The sequence below is a fragment of the Copadichromis virginalis genome, linkage group LG9, assembly GCF_057382275.1.
Source record: "Copadichromis virginalis isolate Kocher_CV1m ecotype Utaka linkage group LG9, C_Virginalis_male_GT1.1, whole genome shotgun sequence".
Taxonomy (NCBI): domain Eukaryota; kingdom Metazoa; phylum Chordata; class Actinopteri; order Cichliformes; family Cichlidae; genus Copadichromis; species Copadichromis virginalis.
In genome coordinates, this window is record NC_140626.1 from 10,243,734 (window position 1) to 10,263,997 (window position 20,264).

At 42.8% G+C, this 20,264-nt stretch overlaps 3 protein-coding genes across 3 annotated transcripts; 1 reads left to right on the forward strand and 2 right to left on the reverse strand.

Annotated features, from left to right (window-relative positions):
* The first annotated feature begins 1,016 nt into the window (after window positions 1-1,016).
* Window positions 1,017-5,559, forward strand: LOC146701267 (uncharacterized). Its single transcript, XM_085467637.1, has 4 exons — window positions 1,017-1,157; window positions 2,583-2,686; window positions 3,663-4,259; window positions 4,611-5,559. Exons 2-4 carry the CDS (start codon window positions 2,669-2,671, stop codon window positions 5,286-5,288), a joined length of 1,293 nt encoding a protein of 430 aa, XP_085323763.1. The 5' UTR covers window positions 1,017-1,157; window positions 2,583-2,668; the 3' UTR covers window positions 5,289-5,559.
* A 3,656-nt stretch (window positions 5,560-9,215) lies between these two features.
* Window positions 9,216-11,507, reverse strand: LOC146701268 (kinesin-like protein KIF1B). The gene is made up of 8 exons (XM_085467700.1): window positions 11,325-11,507; window positions 10,720-10,816; window positions 10,368-10,599; window positions 10,136-10,269; window positions 9,974-10,035; window positions 9,734-9,879; window positions 9,374-9,555; window positions 9,216-9,281 (listed from the first exon to the last, which is right to left on the reverse strand). Exons 3-8 carry the CDS (start codon window positions 10,389-10,391, stop codon window positions 9,266-9,268), a joined length of 564 nt encoding a protein of 187 aa, XP_085323826.1. The 5' UTR covers window positions 10,392-10,599; window positions 10,720-10,816; window positions 11,325-11,507; the 3' UTR covers window positions 9,216-9,265.
* Window positions 11,508-17,717: 6,210 nt separating this feature from the next.
* On the reverse strand, window positions 17,718-19,042 carry LOC146701269 (uncharacterized). Its single transcript, XM_085467697.1, has one exon. The coding sequence runs from the start codon at window positions 18,976-18,978 to the stop codon at window positions 18,061-18,063; it is 918 nt and encodes a 305-aa protein (XP_085323823.1). The 5' UTR covers window positions 18,979-19,042; the 3' UTR covers window positions 17,718-18,060.
* Window positions 19,043-20,264: the final 1,222 nt, after the last annotated feature.

A 20,264-nucleotide genomic window follows, 5' to 3' on the forward strand; every position in this document is an offset into this window, starting at 1 on the left:
GATTTTAAAAAATATGTGCAGTGATTGATGTGCTCTCAGACATGTGCTTCAATCCACACACAAATACAAAACAATCTGACCACACGTACAACTGTTTCACAAACTCTATAAAGCATTCACACTCCAATGGATGCATCAGAAAGCAGCTTGGGATTACAATCTTGTCCAAGGATATTTCGCCTGCAGACTGGAGCAGCCAGGGATCAAACCAGAAAACTTTCTGATCAAAAGCTGACTTGTGCTAAATGCTGAACGGCAGCCAACCCATTTTAGCCATTTAATGAATGTGCCATTTAATCTTGGCTGCAGCCAAGATTAAATGGCACATTCATTAATTACAGAGTTACGGATTGTTACATGGAACTCAAAAGAAATAATGAACCCATCTCGTGTCCTGTGTCTTCTATAGCTGTCTGTACTTTTACTTCCAAAGTTCATCAGCAAACAGTTTGCAGGCCTCTAATTATCAGGCTGTACTCAAGCGCTTGAATTCAACCTAAAAGCTGTGCTGTCATACAGAACCAAGTACCCTCCGCGGAAACTATAGCTAATGTCACAACTGGATCTGATGAGACAGCTATGATTTCTGGACTCGAAGTAAATAATCCTGAATCAATTTATACAACATCAGTTTGTTTGTTTTGCTTTCATAACAAATAGTTTGAGCCATATACAAATACAGAAGTGACAAATGGAAACATATTTACAATCCAAAGTCAGACTAACAGTTTTCAGTAGCACAGTCTTTTATTTACAGTCTGCTTCTCCTGGTGGTAAACCTCTATCACATGTTTGGATTAAAAATTAGGCCTATATAGCTGCTGGTTCCAGTTTAAGCAATATGTTAAAAATACTAAATTCTTCATTGATTTGAGCTGTGGGGTTTGCTATACACTGGCAGAAAATTGTAGAGTAAATGGTGAAAACAAACAAACCAAATAACAAGATCCTTGAATTCCATCTTTTTTATTAACAGAAACTCCAACAAATTTGTGCCCAATTGATAATGTTTGGGACATGAAAAGTCCAGTCCAGCAGGTGGCGGTAATGCGCCTTAAAGCTTTAACCGCCAAAAAATACAAGAGCAGAAGAAGAAGAAGCCGAGTTCCCGCTTTATGGCGTTTTTCCCTCCGATTATTGTCAAGACTGATTTAAAGGTAAGCACCGAGCTAATATTAATCCGAGTCTAGTTAATCTTGAGTTTAGCTCCTGAATGAGGCTTTCTGTTGCTCTCCTCGGTGTCTCTTCTCAAGTTTTTGTGAACAAGTTGGAAAAAAAAATCTGACTAAATTGACTCAAGCTGCTTTAAACTAATTTACAGAAAGATATCAGCAAAAGGTTGTGAAACACAGAGAAGAAAAGAATTTATTAGAAGAAAGCTTTTAAATGAGCTCATTGTAATCAGAGTTTCTGTTGTTTTATTAGTCTGTTATTAAGGCTACTTAGCATCTCTGTGGCACCTGCACAGCTTATGAATGCAGCTTGCTAACTAAGCTAGCTAGCGCCACCCTTCTTCCATATAAGGTCACTTCCGGCTCCAAAAGACCCAACATGTTGGCGGTAAAAGTGCTATAATGAAATACATTTATGAGAAATGTAAAAATAAATGTGTTCCAGGCTAAAACACAGCTGCCTTTATCAGCGCAAAGTTGTGATGAGGCTTACTCAGATGATGGCTCAGATTTCTACACCCACTCGGATATACAGATGAAATCAAGACAAGTACATCAATACAAAAATTCACAGGATTGTTCAAAAATAATAAATTGCATGAATATAGGAAATCTTCCTCTCAGTGACTGAGTTGTCTCATTGTGTCCTCATTTTTTATAAATCAAGGCCGGAGTAACCCAACCTTAAGTCTTCATTAAGGTTTTTGTCACATAGATAGAAAATAAACTCAGAGATTAAGCGGCTGTTATAAACAGAGTGATTAGTTTATGTAAAAAATGTAGTTTGTTGTTGTTCTGGTTTATGTGCTGAAAATGGTTTTATTTGTGTATGTTCAATGTGTTAGACTTGTACATAGTTAAATATATGATCAAATAATGTTGAATCCTGGATATGGATTTGTAAGCAATGAAATTTGAAATAAGGGGGTAGGAACAAGAAAACTTCATCCTACTCCTTTTCGAGCACACACATTCTGTAGACATAGATATTTACATGAAAACTTGATGATTTTTAAGTTTTGTTATTTTTATTTTTTTCTGTTGTTATTTCAATTATATTTGCATGTTTGAAATAGATAGATAGATAGATAGATAGATAAATTTTATCTATCTATCTATCTATCTATCTATCTATCTATCTATCTATCTATCTATCATTTCTCACGGCACACGTATATTGTCGGGTTTTTTCTTGGCCAGGGCATATTTTAAAGAGGAATTGCTCTCCTGGTACTGGTGTGCCATACTGCTGAATTTGGTATCGGTGCTCAAACCTTTTGTGTTTGTTTCAAACAAGTTGTCCACCCAGGGAAGCTAAAATGTGTTCTGTGTGTTCTCAGATGAACATATGAGACACTTTGACTCTTCAGTGCAGTGTGGAGCTTAACAAAGTTCTGTTTTCTGTCCCAGCTGATCAGGAGGAGGAGAAGAGTCTGACGGAGCAGCAGAGGAAATTTCAGCTACTTGGACTCAGCTCAGCCACTGCAGAGAAAACAATGAGCTCAACACAGAAGGTGACAGATACTAGTGTTAAGAAATACTCCATTAAAAGCTGAAGTACTGATATATATATTTTATGCTAAACTAAATGAACCTTGTGCAATATTAATGTAATGTAGAAATAATGTATACAATGTATACAATGCCTACATCTTAGACGGTGACGTTGCCTCTAAACATCAAAATGAGCAGGAAGATGTTAAAGTGGGATTCAGCAGGATTCAACCCTAAAATCAGCTGTAGTGGCTCAGTGTGGGGAAAAGGGTCACAGCTCACAATCATTTCTATTGAGAGCTCCAGTAGATTTTTTTAATGTGCAGGCTGTGATCAGCTGACCTGCTGCTCTCTGTGAATTCAACCAGATGTCAGCAGATGTTTCACGAGTTGTCCTGGCTGATTTCCTTTCTCTACACTGACAGTACACTGTCTTTATATTAGACACTAAACTGTTGGTATGTGGGTGGAGCTCAGTGAATGAATGTCAGCATCATGAGCTTAAGTTTAAGTTAATCTCTGCTACACTTGATGTAATCTAACTCTGACATGAGCACCACAGTCACTGTGCACCACTCACACACTGTTCTTTACTTAAATCCATCACATTACAGTAAACTTGCCTGCTTATCCTGCACTAACCTGCAGAGGATTTTACTGCAGTCTTTACATCACATTGTGAGACAAACTGCACACAAACAGTTTGTGTGTTTGCTGATGTTTGTTGGGCTGATAGAATCGCTGCATTTGAAATTACCTGCCACATAAAAAATATTACTCCATTTATTCTCGCTCGTCTTCTGTATTGCTAACTAGATGTTGAAATACCGCGACCGCAACTTATCAGCACCTGCAGTCGTTCAGGTTCTGGTGGTGTTTGGTGCCACACTCCACCTTCAGGTTTAAAACTAGTGTTAATGGAGGGAGTTTGAAGCTTCAGTTTGTTTAATGACTGCATTTCACTCACTGCCTCTGTTTGTATCTCTGTCACTGCAGGACCAACGTGGACCGAGAAGTCAGCGCTCTCAGGAGGCCGACAAACCTCACAGAAGAAAGAGAGAGAAAAAAAACACCTGTGACGAGTGTGGGAAGGATTTTACCTGGAAGTTTAAACTAAAACAACATCAGCTCATCCACACTGGAGAGAGACCGTTCAGCTGTGACTTGTGTGGAAAGTCGTTTTCCTGGAAGAATTCCCTGAAAAGACACCAAGTCGTCCACAGTGGAGTTAAAGCTTACAGCTGTGATCAGTGTGGCAGAGCTTTTACTCGAAGTAGCAACTTACAGAGTCATCTAGTTACCCACTCTGGAGTTAAGGCATACAGCTGTGACATCTGTGGAAAAACCTTCAGCCGGCTAGGGTACCGAAATATACACCTACGCATTCACTCCGGAGAAGATGTGTACTGGTGTGATCAGTGTGGCAAATACTTTACAACAGACGCACAGTTACAATGCCACATGTTTACCCACACTGAGGAGAGACCTTATCAATGTGACCTGTGTGAGAAGACTTTTAAAACTCCACAGTACCTGAGACAACACCAACAGATCCACACCAGAAAGAGACTCTACAAGTGCAGTTACTGTGAGGTTTGTATTTTTATTTTATTCTTGTAAGTTCAGTCTGACTGTTTGGAACAAGTCTGCTCATTAAATTGTGTTAGCATGTTAGCACTTCTACTGCACCGAAGAGTAGCTCTGAGCCATTATTCAGGTTTTCATTTCATTTAAGTGTAAGTCAGAGGTTACTGTAATATTAAATAAGTATTGCTGTAGTATTATGGTGGTAGTATTGTAGTTATTGTAGCCCAGTAAACTGAGTGTGTTAATTGAAACAGTAAAATGTAATTGGACGTCTGCAGAGATGCTCTTTATTTCAGGCGACTTTCAGGATAAAAGTGTTGAAGGACTGACTTACACTGTCTTTGTGTCTTTGTTTAGAAGCAGAGCGACACAGATGGATCCACTTCTCAACCCTGTCATCGCTGTGGTGGTGGGAAAGACTTTCGTTGTGACATCTGTGGAAAAACTTTCAGTCTGCAAGCCAGCCTAAAAATACATCAACGTAAACACACTGGAGACAAACTGAAATACTGCAAAGAATGTGGGAGAAGCTTCCCCACATCAGCTAAGTTAAAACGACATGAACTCTTTCACAGTGGGGTCAAAAAGCACCTCTGTGATCAGTGTGGGTCATCCTTCACCACTGCAGGTCAGCTTAAAACACACAAACGAGTCCACACAGGAGCGAAACCATACAAGTGCAGACACTGTGACAAAAGCTTCTCACAGTCAAGTAATCGTAATGAGCATGAACGTACACACATGGAAGGAAACTACAGCTGTGAGCAGTGTGACAAGAGCTTCAGTAATCTCAGTTCATACTCTGCACACAAACGATCCCACGTTACTAATAAACTGTTTCACTGTTACCAATGTGCCAAAACATTCACTTCATCATCTGCTCTGTGCAAACATCAGCGCGATCACGCAGGGCTGAAATCGTTCCCATCACAGGATCAGAGTGAATCTGAAGAGAGAGAAACATCCTCTGGTTTCAGAGTCCAACTTAAAACCCTGGAGATCAGGCTCCACAGAGCTCAGGTCGGCTCTCCTTAAGTTTAAGTTAAAGTTCAAATGAGGCTGTGAATCAAACTTCCTGTAGTTCCATTTTAATCTTTATAAATTGTTCTTCTGTTTGTGTTCAGTCGTTACCTTTTTTTTCAGTGGTTGGATTAAAAATCAGTTTTCTGTTGTTTAAGTTTTTATTGAATGTATTTTGTTAAATAAAGTTAAAATATTGTTAAATAAAGAATTGTTTGAACGACAAAGATTTTGAGCCATGATGTCATTTCCTGTATTTCAGAGTAAAGACTGAAGTGACAAATGGAAACATGTTTACAGTCATGGAATAAACACTGATGGGTCATCTGTAGGAAGTTCTATTGCTGACCTGACAGACTCGACCTTGTTTACAAAGAAAGAAAGGAACTGATGACATGTGTCAGCAGAGGCTTTCAGGGTTGTTTAGAGTAGAGCTGATAGTCTTAAAGAGAACACGGCGATTATGACAATTTAACACAATGATCTGAGAAAAATATCTGTTTCTCTCATTTTTACTGTATTCTGATCAAATTTCCAACATTCTTTTAACATTTCAAAAGAATTTGTCTTTCTTCCACTTTCACACTTGGCCCTAAAAACACCAACATCCGTGCATCACCCTTGTGTCAGTCTAATGAACCTAACATGTGAGTGATACATAACACACATTCACACTGGCTGCATATATCAGTCCGGGGGGGCAGAGCAGAACTCTGTATGAATCAGACGCGCTCACATATTCAGGCTTTCCAGAGGCGTTTACCATCAGAAGAAGCAGAACAATGAATCATCAGCACCCCGCAGAAGAACACAGCAAGCAACAACTCTAACAATAAAGACGTGCTGGAGCCAAAAGATGCAGATAGCGAGTTTTAAACGATAACGCACAGGATCAAAGGGGGAGAGGGTAAAAACCCACTGCCTCCTGAGATAAAGATCAGCAAGTCAAGCTGGCAGCAGACGACACAAAACGCTCTCTGGAGGAGGCGGCGACTGTGGAGCAGGCCGACGAAGAGGCGGATCGGCAGACAGGAAGCTCCCGGGGTCCCACAACAAGATGTTGCGCGTCAGACCGGAGCAGGATATCCCCATGTTGGTGACACTGCCCATCGAGGTACAGCCCAACTTGGCAAACCAACCCTTCCCTTTCTTGGACACCACACTGGCTGATCTGGGCATCCAAGACTGAGTCTCACTCCGTGTGGGGACGTTTTTTTGTTTTTGTTTGTTTTTTAAGAAGCAATCATGTGTATATATTCAGCTCAGAGCTGAAGGAGAGGGTGGTTTGGGTTGACACCAAGAAGACCCATCCTAGAGGTACGGCGGTGGGATCCAACTGCAGGGATGTGGTCAGATGGCAGTCTGTGGAAATCAGGTGACAGTGAGAGCAACTTGATTTTCCTATTTTGTCCTTCAGATACGAGTGAAAGCCCAGATGCCAGGAGACAAGCAGCTCCAGGAGGTCCTGTACAGCACCGAGGTCCACACTGACCGCTCCTTCTGCTGCACTGGAATGGATACCCATACGGAAAAGAAATAGTAAAAACTTGTAATTACTGATTACTGGGCATGAAAGTGGCCACTTTCATGAGTAAATCATATAAGGCTTACATGATTTACTCATGAAAGTGGCCACTTTCGCATTACTTTCATACATTGTTTTAGTAAGTATCCAAAACATACAAGTTTCATTATATAATTTTTCAAGGGATCTTATATCTGTTTTCACACTTATATGCTTTTCATACAAGTTTCACACAAGACAGATACAAACTTTATAAGATTTATATATATCTTTTCCATATGGGTATCCTGCCCTGGAAACAGACGTGTGCAGGTCTAGAAGCAGTTTAAATCCCATACTTTTTTGATCTGTGAGGCTCTTAATGTCACGTCTGCAGCCATGAAAGTCAGCTCAGGGTTTCTTGATTCTGATTTTTCTTTGCTGTGTCACATTTAGCTCATATCTGCATTGCCATGCCCTGAAAACAAGCTGCCGAGCTTTAGTCAGGCTCAGGGACAACGGGAGATCTGAGGAGCAACACGATGAGAACAACTAAAACTGAACAAACTTAACATCTGATTACCTTTTTTATTTATAAGAAAAAGTTTAACGCGCCAACTGTCCACAGCAAAGCTTATTATGACAAGACTGCTTTTATTCAGTGATGTCAAAGTGTCATCACTTCATACCTCTGAACTGACATTAGATGTATTGCATACCTTGTTAGAATTACACTGTTGAAGCATTTGTAAAAAGCTTCTGTCCTTGTTAATTTATGTTTTAGGATAAGTTTTTGGGCTGTGTAAGGTCACAGGTTGCATTTCTGAGCAGAGTAGTAAAGGTAAAGTAAGTGTTTTCAAAACTAGCCACTCAGCATGTGTACAAACAGTGAGAAATCTCTGAAGAAAACCGTTTGAAGGAGCAAGAGCACACGTGTTTCTCCACAGGTTAAAGCCCGCTTTAATAATCAATATGAATCAAAGACTTCTGTCAACACAAAATAAATGTAAGGAAACACACTTTCCTTTGCAACATCCAGTTTCTATAACTGACGACAAGCTTGGACCACAGTGATCTAAACTCATCCTCTACATTGGAAATGTAAACAAATGTAAATGTGGTTTTTACTGTACCAGAGCAGGGCTGTGTGTGTAGAGCACAGCCAGGCAGCTGAACACTGTATTGTTCTCTTTTTGGTCCTCTTCGAGCGGGAGACGAGCCACCAAAGCTGGCAACACCGGTCAGTGAACACATTCAGTTTTCAGGCCCCTCTTCTGTGGAACCAGCTTCCAGTTTGGATTCAGAAGACAAGATTTCAAGATTAGGCTTAAAACTTTCCTCTTTGGTAAAGTATATATTTAGGGCTGGACCAGGTGACCCTGAATCCTCCCTTAGTTATGCTGCAATAGATGTAGCCTGCCGGGGATTCCCATGATGCATTGAGTTTTTCCTTTCCAGTCTCCTTTCTCACTCAGTATGAGTTAATAGACCTCTCTGCATTGAATCATATCTGTTATTAACCTCTGTCTCTCTTGCACAGCAGGTCTTTTATCCTGTCTTCCTTCTCTCACCCCAACCGGTCACAGAAGATGGCCCCGCCCCTCCCTGAGCCTGGTTCTGCTGGAGGTTTCTTCCTGTTAAAAGGGAGTTTTTCCTTCCCACTGTCGCCAAAGTGCTTGCTCATAGGGGGTCATATGATTGTTGGGTTTTTCTCTGTATCTATGAAGCGCCTTGAGGCGACTTTTGTTGTGATTTGGCGCTATATAAATAAAATTGAATTGAATTGAATTATCTGAGGAAGAAGCAGAGTTGGTTTGTTTCCAGCTGAAATCATCCAGGTTCAGGAATTTGAATCGATCCACATCACTTCTGCTTGAACTAGAGAACATGAGTGTCGACTTACATTTGGTCTGTGAGACACATGTCATAGTGACAGTATTTGGGTTAATATGGCATTACTCACCCTGGTCGCATTTCTTCAATATCAGGCACCAAGTTCAGGAACTCGTTCTTTTGCAGCCCGCGCAAGGTAGGAGGTCTCCAGAGTGGGAACCATCGGGAAGTTTTCACAGTCTGAGCAGGAGGGACTGGAGGCACGTGAGCTGTTCTCAGGGGTCCTTTAACACAAATCACACCAAGTTAGAATCAAATAGATAACCTGTCAATAACCGTTTGCAGATCGAGGTCAATGTTCCTAAAAATATGTTTACTTCTGGCCCATGGAGCCACAGCGCGAGTCCGAGAGAGAGGGGCAGGTAGAGGAAGGGGTGAGGGTGGCACTGCTGAAGCTCGTCACGGATGGATCACGTCCGATCGGTGAGATGAGAGAAAGCTGAAGTGAAACAACAGCAGGATGAGGTAGACGTCAATATAGGAACTCCCTGATGTGACACAGAAAGGCTATTTTTTTATTTCTTTGTATTATTTCTCACCTTGCAGTCACTGATGCTGTTCACCAGCTGCTTGTATTCAGTATTGAAGGTGTGTGTCAGAAGGCGCAGGCACTACAACACAACAGGAACAAGACCGATCAGCTCCGAGCAGAGAAGGAAGAAGGCAGCAACAAGAACGCCCACTAAGCCCACGTTTTTCTCACCTTGGTGGCCAGCTCCTTCTCACGCTTTCAAAGGTGGTGCTGGAGATCTGCGAGGAGACGGAGGTGGACGTGGACAGAGTGCCGGAGCTCACGCTGGGGGACAGAGACTCACTCAGGGACTTGGTGGTGGGAGCTGTTCCCACGGGAGCCGCCACTCCCAGAAGGTGACGGGTCTTTTCCACCTGGACGAAAGATGGGGGCGAATGTGAGGTGGGGAGAAGAGGGGAGGTTAGTCATGTAAAGTCTGTACTCTAAGAAAAAACTTTTTAGAATAGCACTTTGGTCTTTGAGTTGAAAAGTCATTTTTCCCTCTACGATATTAAACAGATTTATTTCTTTATGAATCTTTTAAGGCCCCACCTCCTGCAGCTGCTCCATCTTCTCCAGCTCCCACTGGTGCTCTAGGATGAGGCTATCTCCTCTGGGCCTCCAGCCGGCCAGGTTCTCCTCTCCACGCACATAAGCCACTGATGTGTCCAGCACCTTCCTCCTCCTCCTCTGCATCCCTGCTCAGGACATGAGCCCTCATTAGGATGAAGCTCTCCACAGAATTATGATAAAACAGCTGCCGTTCTTTAAACATGTTTCATGGCCGCTCACCTGAGCTTCCAGTGTCAGACATCTTACACAAGCTCAGCTCGTAGATCCCAGTCACTCGGTTGCTATAATGAAGCAGAAGTTTTGAACAAGGAAACTTTGTAACAGGGCAGATATCTTTGATTGTGAAACAGAGATGGCCACAGTGCAGCAGCCCAGATTTACCAGTCAGGAGTTTTGGAGTATCCAGTCCCAAAGAGGTTCTTGAGAGAACGGGGTGGGGAAATCTTGGCGTCTCGGGAGTAAAAGACCGTGCAGATGTCTTTGGTGATAATGGCAGGCTGGATGCAATGGTCCAGCTGCAGAGAGGAGATAAAGGGTGTGTGTTAGACACGATGACATCAAGAGACTTAAAAACACGTACAAACAGGTACAACACGGCGGAGCAGCGGCTGACCTCCAGATACGCAGATAAGGTCATGTAGATCTTCTCTCCGTAGGGAGTGACGCCGTTGAGCAGGAGGGAACCTTTTAAGGGTGTTTTTATTTGTGCTCCCTGGCCTGGAAATAAACGGTTTCCGATCAGACCTGCTTCATCTTTGTGCCCTTGGTATCTGACTCGCTTGCTCCCCCATGCATTTTAAAAGAATCCTTCTCTTCAGCATGAAGTTCTGGCTCAGCTTTAGTGTCTGCGTTACATGTACACAAAGACAGAAACATTCAATGATAAAAACACACAGTGGAATAAAATTGTAAGACGTCATCAGTTGATGCAGTTTAAGGACACTTGTTGTTCTGTGCAGTCTCACCTGGAGCTCACGCTTCTAGTTCATGCCATCATGACCAAAGATTCTTCAAATAATAGTTTAAAGATGTCCATGAATGCACTGCTAACTGCTCTTCACCCTGATAAAAATCAACATGCATTTAGAATAAGAAACACTTTTACAAAACCAAAAGCTTCACTGTACTTAGTGATTTATACGTCTACAAAACAGGTTCAGTTTGTAACTGAGAGAGCGGCTCAGTGGTGCTGAATTATATTTCCAATAGAAACACAATTTCATATGTTGTAGTAACAACACACTGCCACAAGATGGCAGCCTAGGCCTACTTTACCATGCTGTTCCAGTACAAAAGAAAAAGTGACAGAGCCTTGAAAGAGTGACAGAGACACTTTTTATGAACTCATCTGTAATGTGTCACCTTTTCTGTAGGATGAAGAAGTGCTTCCCTTCTTTTAAAGTAAATACAGGCTTACAAAGATCCTCTAAACATGTTTCTGAAATAATCCTAAACACAATCACTAAATCAAAAATGCAAGAAACTATTTATTTAATCACTCTTCTTAACTTAATTCCTTAACTTAGTAAAAAAAATAATAAAATAGACAAGAACTTTTCTGCTGTCTCACCTCTGTCAGTTTTCATGCTGTTGCAAGAACAGGTGGAGGTGCAGGTGGAACTTTGACTTCAGTGTGGTTTGTATGTGCAGGCAGGAGTCTGACATCTCAGGACAGCAGAGGGTTGTCGAGCACGGTGACTCCTGCTGCGACGCCCCCGTCTGACTGTCCTGAGCTCTTGGTCCTCAGCAGACGGCCCACACACTCATTCATCACCATGTCTTTACCCTGCCTGTAAGAAAACCAAGAAAAGGCTAACATTAGAAACAGCCACCAACCAATCCCTTTTACTCCACCACCCAAAAACCAGTGAGAAACACTAGCTAGTATTAACTTGGAATCAAAGTGCACTAATCCCCAGGCTCCCAGCATAACATACAGTCCAACACAAACTCCACAAACTGTCTTGCTTCAGCTGACTTTCCTTCACCTTCTCTCCAAACAATCTGTTGTGCTCTTTTCAGCACAAAGCCACACTCCTGCTCACTGATCCTCACCTCTTTTTAACCTAGTCTCAGCAACTTTGTCCCATAGCTCGCACATCCTTTCCACCTCCATCTTTCTTCCCAGCCAACTGATACATACCTTTTCTCCTTCCTTAAAAGCCAGCCTAAGAAATACCATTTTATAAACGCCCCATAAATGAAACTGCCATTTTCAAAAATCGTATCATCCAAATTCATGCAGCGTGGCTAAATTAAGAATGAATTACAAACCCGAGCTTCCTTGCTAACATGAGTAACAGCTAAACACTATCATAGTGGAGTGTAAAATTACTGCTAAAATAGCTCATATGAACCCTGATACTGGACTTTGTATTTATCAAAACAAATGATCTGATATTACAAAGAAAACTAATGATTGCTTTTTACAGTATTAGCCCAGAGTGATGTAAGGCAGGGTGGTTAGTCAGCCATAACCTGCTGACAACTTGTATCTGGTAGCTTTTTCACATCCTGATCAATGTTGTTGTCAAGTGTGTCTCATATACACTATTATCTCAGTCACAGTACAGCATGCATGAATCACAGTAGATACACAGTAATGCAAAACAGCAGGCAGTCATGTATGTGTGCAGATCCACACATGCACTGCTTAAACTTCCCTAGTTTAACAAATGGTGAGCAACAAACAGAAGTTTTCAACATTTTTAAAGACGCTTCTATCCCCCCGCCCGCTGTACCTCCTCCTTCTCGCTGAGACTTCAAGACAAACCGTTCTGCTGCTGACAAGGCCACTGATACTGTTTTGTCCCTCTCTGGACCCTGTAGACCAGCGCAACCACAGAGAAATAAATCAGAGGAATAAAATGCAAATGATATTGCTCACACTGAACAGCAACACCCAGGTGAGGATTATCTAATGCCAAATTTTCCAAACAATGAACAAACCGTGCCCTTTGTCTCACCATGTCTAGAGTGTAGAGGTCAGCCAATGTCGCTCGGATCTGCTGCACAGCTTGAGGCTGGTCTGGGAAGAATCTGTCCAGGACTCCAGGTCTGGGGAGCACTTGCTGAACCTTCTTGGTACCAGCCAGGTGAGCGCTGATATCTGGACACTTCACAGCTCGAGAGCGCTCCATGAGGAGACGAGCATCCCAGCTCTGCAATGGAAAACAGACAATGAATTCTCTGCTTTTTATCATTAGATGTATTTCTGTATTAAAAAATTCCGTTTATTGGGCCACTTTGTGCTGGAAGAATTTTTCCAGCATAAAATAGCCTCTATCATTTCACTAACTAACTTATTTCACTGCTGCTAATGACGTTTCACAAACTGTCACAGGTTTTTTAGCTTCGTTCGTATAAACTTTCTTTTTTTTTTTTTTTTTTTTTTTTTTTTTACAACTTTATTTATAGTTTTCCAACAAAACAGTCCAGAATTTCTTACAAAAGTTGCGAACCCTACCCCCCACCCCCATCCAGGTGGCATCCCCACAACCAGGAAGCACAATACACACAACACAAAAAAAAAAAAAAAAAAAAAAAAAAAAAAAAAAAAAAAGGGGAGAAACACTCAAACCAATCTGTGACAGTCATTATAGCACCAACAGCCGGACCCCGGCACATGAGAGAAGAAACAAAGAAGAAAAAGGGAATAAAGAAATCCCAACAGTCAAAGTACGGGCATTGAGGAGACTATGGACAGCAGTCCGAGAAGAGAGCAAGAGCATAAATTACCAACAAGTAAAGAACAATAAATCAGGCAAAAGACAGACTCTTGACATGAGTTATGAACCGTGACCAGGTTTTGTCATATTTACTCTCCAAGCCGCGCACGGTATACCTAATTTTTTCCAGAGCTAATCCCAACATCACCTCTCTAATCCAATGGACGTAGGAAGGAGGGTTCGACGCCTTCCAGCTCAGCAGTATCAGACGGCGGGCATGCAACGAGGCAAAGGCTATTGCGTTTTTGTGGAGGGGAGAGAGTCTCAGCTCTTCCCGAGGTACACCGAAGATAGCTATCAGAGAGTCAGGCCGCAGTGTTTCACCCGATATAGCTGACAGTGATTGAAAAATTGATGTCCAGAAACCATACAGGGAGGGACATGACCAAAACATGTGCCCCAAAGAAACAGGAGAGTAATCACATCTAGGACAATTCGGTGCAACATCAGGGTACAGTTTAGACAGTCTGTCATTAGAATAGTGGAGCCTGTGGACGACCTTAAATTGAATCAGGCCATGTCTAATACAGAGAGAAGACGTATGTATACGCTGTATGGCTTTCTTCCAGATGTCTTCTGATATGAGTTCTCCAACCTCCCCTTCCCACGCCGCCTTAGGTTTGTCCCATGTATGAGGGCAGCTTTCAAGAATCAATGCATAAATCTTCGATATTGCTCTTTTAGTGGGCTGACTCACATTAAGAACTAGATACAGTAGGTCCTTAGAGGGCAGAGACGGGTACCCTGGGAGAAATTTAGAGGCAAAACTCCGAGCCTGAAGGTATCTGAAGTAGTGAGACTTTGGTAAGTTATGGTCTTCACACAAATATTTAAATGAGACAAAGCCATCCTCAGTGAAGAGATCTTGAAAGAAAACCAGACCGTTTCTGCGCCAGACTGCAAATGAATGATCTATTTGAGATGGTGTAAAAAGATGGTTGAACATTATCGGAGAAAAGCTACAAGTATTTGTCAAGTTAAAATGTTTCCTGAATTGACCCCAGATCTTAATTGAATTTTGAACCACCAAATTGGAGTTCAGCCCAGATACTTTGACATTCAGTGGGAGAGGGGCAGTTAAGATCGAAATCGGAGAGATTGGGAGTGTAGCTCTCAGTTCCATATCTGCCCAGACTGGACCCTCCCCATCCGCAAACATGGTTATCCAATATGTCAGCTTGACAATGTTAGCAGCCCAATAATAGAATAAGAAATTAGGTAAGCCCAAACCACCATCAGCTTTAGCTCTCTCCAGGCTTGCTCTCCTTATGCGTGCAGGTTTTTTGTTCCATATGAACAAAGAGACAGAGCGATCCAGCTGGGCAAAATAGGATTTGGGGAGAAAGATGGGGATCATTTGGAATAGATAAAGAAACCTGGGCATTACAGTCATCTTCACCACATTTATCCGTCCTGCCAGCGAAAGTGGAAGTTTTGACCACCTACCCAGATCAGATTTAGTACTGTCCAGAATAGACCTGTAGTTATACTGGAAAATAGTCTTAATCGAGCCAGCTATTTCCAGTCCCAAATATGTGAATTTGTCATTTTCAATTTTAAAAGGCAAATCGTCATAAGTGGTCTGTTTTGCCAGATTGTTCAATGGAAACAGTAAAGATTTTGATAAAATAACCTTATACCCCGATATGTTGCTGAACTCCCGCAGCCAGCGGAAAAGGTGGGGCATACTCCCAATTGGGTCTGATATCTGCAAAAGGAGATCATCAGCATAAAGCAGAGTTTTATGAGTCACCTCACCCCTGGATATACCTTTAATCCTCTCATCAGATCTGATAGCAATTGCCAGCGGTTCGATCGCAATGTCAAACAGGAAGGGTGACAGGCAACAGCCCTGCCTCGTCCCCCTGTAGAGCGAAAAATATTCCGAAATCAGACCATTTGTCCTGACTGCAGCCATAGGCGTTGAATATAGGACTTTAATCCATCTACAAAAAGTAGGTCCCATGCCGAATTTCTCCAGAACTGTGAAAAGGTAGGACCATTCGATTCTATCAAACGCCTTTTCAGCGTCAAGGCTCAGAATAACTTCCGGTTGTATTGTCGAATGGGGGGAGAATACCACATTAAACAGTCGTCTCACATTAAAAAATGACTGCCGTCCGGGAATGAAGCCCGTTTGGTCCTCATTAATAATGGTGGAAATAATAGGGTCCAACCGTAGTGCAAGAGTTTTGGTTAAAATCTTATAGTCACAGCATAAAAGACTTATTGGCCTGTATGAGCTACACTGTACAGGATCTTTATCTTTCTTTAGTAAGACTGAGATCGTGGCCTGGGTAAGCGTCTGCGGCAGATTGCCAGTAGCAAAAGATTCAGCATATACTGATTCTAAAATAGGTGTGAGCTTCGAAGAGAATTCCTTGTAAAACTCCATGGGGAAACCGTCCGGACCTGGCGACCTTCCAGTCTGAGATAATTTAATAGCGTTCGTTATCTCTTCAATCGACAACGGCTGTTCCAAAGGCGACTGAGCGTCCGGAGAGAGCTTGGGAAGATCCAGCGAGTCAAGAAACGAGTAGATCTCGGATGAATTACTGCCCACCTCTGATTGATATAGGGTAGAGTAAAAATATTTGAACTGGTCATTAATGACTCGGGGGTCGTGAGATATCGAATCAGCACCTATTTCAATTCCCGAAATCACGCGCTCAGCTGACCGCTGTTTGAGCTGAAGTGCAAGGAGCCTCCCCGCTTTATCTCCATGCTCATAATATACCTGCCTGGATTTAAAAATATTTCTTTCGGCTCTCCATGTCATAAGCGTGTCAAATTCAGTTTGCAACAGTAATTTCTCCTTAAAAAGATCTGGCGTAGGTGAAAGAGCGTAATGCCTATCCATATCCGCAATCTTGTCGGCCAGTTCTTTAAGTTGTTTAGAGCGCTCCTTGTCTCTGTGTGCCACATAAGAAATAACTTGGCCCCTAATATAGGCTTTCATAGACTCCCACAAGACTCCCCTCGACACATCCTGGGTGTCATTAATTTCTAGAAAGAAGTCAATCTGATTGCTGAGAAACGTTTTAAAGCGTTCGCATAAAAGTAATAGGGGGTCTAGCCGCCACGTTCGTTGGGGCGCTACATTACCTGGAAAAACCAGACCCATCTGCACAGGGCTATGATCTGACAACACTATACTGTGGTATTTGGTGCTGGAAATTAAGGGAAGTAGCTGGTTATCGACAATGAAGTAATCAATCCTGGAGTAACTATGATGTACAGGGGAAAAAAAGGAAAATTGCTTCGTAGATGGGTTTGTTGCACGCCAAGGGTCTGATAGGCCGTAAGAACGAAGTAGGGAATTAATAGCCACTGCTGCTGACGAGAGGGTGTTGCTCGACCTTACGCTTGATCGGTCCAGCTGGGGAGAAAGGACACAATTAAAGTCTCCACCTAGAATTAGTTTATAGGAGACAAGGTCTGGGAGAGTCGAAAAAAAATTAAGAAAGAACTGTGCGTTGTCCCAGTTAGGTCCATAAATATTAGCCAGTATTAGTGGTGTGTTAAACAGCTTGCCCACTACAACAACATATCTGCCATTAGGATCTGATATCACTTCAGAGTGTTCAAATGGAACCCCCTTCCTAATTAAGATTGCTGTTCCCCTGGCTTTGTAGTTAAAACGTGAATGATATATTTGTCCAATCCACTTACAACCTAATCTTTTTTGGGAGTTAGTATTTAAGTGTGTCTCCTGTAGAAACATCACGTCAGGTTTGAGCGATTTCAAATGACTAAATACCTTGCTTCTTTTAACCAAATTATTCAGCCCTTTGACGTTCCAGCTAATGAATGAGACCGATTTCTGTTGATTATTCACATTATCCAGAGTCATAGTGCCACAATCGATAATAGACTGATCCTGCACGTTGGTTATATCTCAGTGTTTCAGTGCCTGTTTGAGCCACAACATAAACCACAGATAAACCCAAAGCAAAACTAACAAAAACAAACAGATAAACATAGATAAACCTCTCACCATCCTGGACCCCTGGGCTGGTCTTCCACAAACCTGAGACTGCCCTGAAAACACTCCTCTCTCTCCTAGGCATATAACACGTTTACACTAGCTTAAACTCTTACATGAACTCAGCAAAGACAGAACAAAGTATAATAGGACCCTTGACTCAGCATCATTATTGCCGCATGCATGTCGGCACCCATCCACTTACAGGCCGGTACGGCTCTGAACACTCACGGTAGGAAAATAATCCCACAAGAAAGGGGTAAAACCCAATAAAAATAATGACACTGGTGATAAGAAAAAGGGGATTAATTAATCAGAATACATCAAAAAGCAAAATAAAAGCACTGTTGGGGTTATGGTGTCGGGCTGGAACTAAGACCAATGAGGATACCGAAGATATTCTGAAATAAAATATTCCCCAGGCCACATGACATCCACAGAAATCCCCAACATCTTATAGCTATACCTTGTCCAATCATAAAGGGCATCCAACCGTAGCGTGGCGACGTTCACCAGTCAATGCACAGCCTGTGCAGACTACCTCAATGGTAGCACGCAGCGTGTGATACTTGTTGTGGTCCGTGAATTAACTGTCACTCTCCCTCCGTCTCCCGCGGGCGCAGATTGGTCTCGACGTAGTGCCTTGCCTTGATCGGGTCTTCGAAAGACATCTGTTCGCCAGCCGGGGTCGTGATTTTCAATGTAGCTGGATACAGGAGACCATATTTCACTCCCGTACACCGGCGAAGCAATCTTCTCACCTCGGTAAAGGCCGATCTCTTCTTTCTAACGGTGGCCGAGTAATCTGGGTAGATGTAGAAACGCTTCCCATTACGGGTAATGGGACCTGCCCCCATGGCCTTTCGAAGAACATCCACTTTCTCCTGAAAATAGTGGAACTTGACGATTATCGGTCTCGGGGCATCTCCATCCTTTGGCCTCGGCTGCAGGCTCCTATGCGCCCGATCGAGCGTCGGCGTATAGTCGAGGGCGAGCGCTTCCTTCAACAATTCAGCCACGGCTTTCTCCGGTCGAATATTTCCGAATCCCTCTTCCACTCCAATTAGTCTGCAGTTATCACGACGTTGCCGGGACTCCAAATCATCGGCCTTGTCTGCCAACCGGACGACTTGGGCAGATAGCGCATCAACTTTAGCTTCCAGTGCTACAACACGGTTAGCCTGGCCATTAGCTTCCTCCTCAAGATCATCAGTGCGGGTCGAGAGCGTGGCGTTTTCTTTCTGCATGTCTTCGATAGCCTTCGCAAACTCTGCGCGCACACTCAGGACCTCTGACCTTAAATCACCCGCCAAGTCGTCTATTTTCTTGTGTAGTTCACCTGCAGCTGTCATCACAGACGAGTCGATCTTGGCTAGCACATTCTGCTCCGTTTGCTTTATGGCAGCCATGATTGTGTCGAGATCCGGCCCGGCCCCCACCCCCGCGGCCGGATCCGCACCAGGCAAGTCCGAGGCATCAGGCCCCGGCTTCTGCTTGAGCGATTTAGGCATGTTGAACAGCTTTAGACTACAAAATACAACTGATTCGAAAGATTAGGCACTTGTGAGACGGGTTCGCGCCGGGAAGTACTAGAAGGGGAGCGGGAAAATTACGCAAATGGTCAATCTAAGCAGAGCTCGCAAAAACACGTCTTCACATGTCGCTGCTCTCTCCCCTCCCCCGTTCGTATAAACTTTCTTGTGGTTGAGATTCCCGAGAAAACAGCCAGCACACTGAGCAGCAGAGGGTGACAACAGTTGGTTTCAACAAAAAAACGGCATCAAAAAAGTCACGGTCATCAGAGCAACATCAGAGAAACAATAAAGTCTAACCATGGAAGGCTTTTTTAAGTATGTGCATAAAAACACAAACACAAAGAACATCAACAATGAGCACCTTTCTTTTTGCTGAAAGTGATATAGCTTTCTGTTACCATCAACTGAAACCGCCAACATTTCAGGTGTGCATGCTGGGCAGCTGAAGCTGACATCACAGCACAGCTGCTCTTCCTCATCCAGAAAGCTGTGCTGCAGTGCATCGCTTTTGGCACGCCCAGTCTGTATGTACAGAAACATAACAGAGGAGTAAATATTTGCATCTGCTTATTGAAAAACAATATCAAAGAAATACTTCACTCAGCCTTCCCCCACACTTGCAGTTGCTTGCAAAAGTATTCGCCCCCTCAGATCTGTGGCAAGATCTGAAACTGCTGTTCACAAACGCTGTCCATCTAATCTGACTGAGCTGGAGCTGTTTTGAAAAGAAGAATGGGCAAAGATTTCAGTCTCTAGATGTGCAAAGCTGGTAGAGACAGACCCTAAAAGACTGGCAGCTGTAACTGCAGCAAAAGGTGCTTCTACAAAGTATTGAGTCAGGGGGCTGAATAATTACGCACACCCCACTTTGCAGTTATTTATTTGTAAAAAATGTTTGGAATCATGTATGATTTTCCTTCCACTTCTCACGTGTGCACCACTTTGTGTTGGTCTTTCACGTGGAAGTCCAATAAAATTGATTCATGTTTGTGGCTGTAATGTGACAAAATGTGGAAAAGTTCAAGGGGGCCGAATACTTTTGCAAGCCACTGTAGTACCACGCTCCAACAGTTTTGCAAAAGCTTCCCTGGAGAATCATGGAGAAAATACTTTTAGTTCCAGGAAGGAGCTCAAGAGGTCTAAAGTGTAAAGAGTAGACATGTTGACAGATGCTGGCCAATATCCACTCCTAACCAGGTCCTTTAAATCAGGGCTGCACTGCTGCTGCCATGTTTGACATCTGTGTATCGCCTGGTGCACAT

Excerpts from the sequence above, each read along its gene's own strand:
- LOC146701267 (XM_085467637.1), top strand. Across the intron at positions 4,260-4,610 it reads ACAAGTGCAGTTACTGTGAG|AAGCAGAGCGACACAGATGG; the intron begins GTTTGTATTTTT and ends GTCTTTGTTTAG.
- LOC146701269 (XM_085467697.1), bottom strand. The coding sequence starts at position 18,978 with ATGCCTAAATCGCTCAAGCAGAAGCCGGGGCCTGATGCCTCGGACTTG.
- LOC146701268 (XM_085467700.1), bottom strand. The coding sequence starts at position 10,391 with ATGACCTTATCTGCGTATCTGGAG. Across the intron at positions 10,036-10,135 it reads TACTCCAAAACTCCTGACTG|CAACCGAGTGACTGGGATCT; the intron begins GTAAATCTGGGC and ends GCTTCATTATAG. Across the intron at positions 9,556-9,733 it reads AGATGGAGCAGCTGCAGGAG|GTGGAAAAGACCCGTCACCT; the intron begins GTGGGGCCTTAA and ends TCTTTCGTCCAG.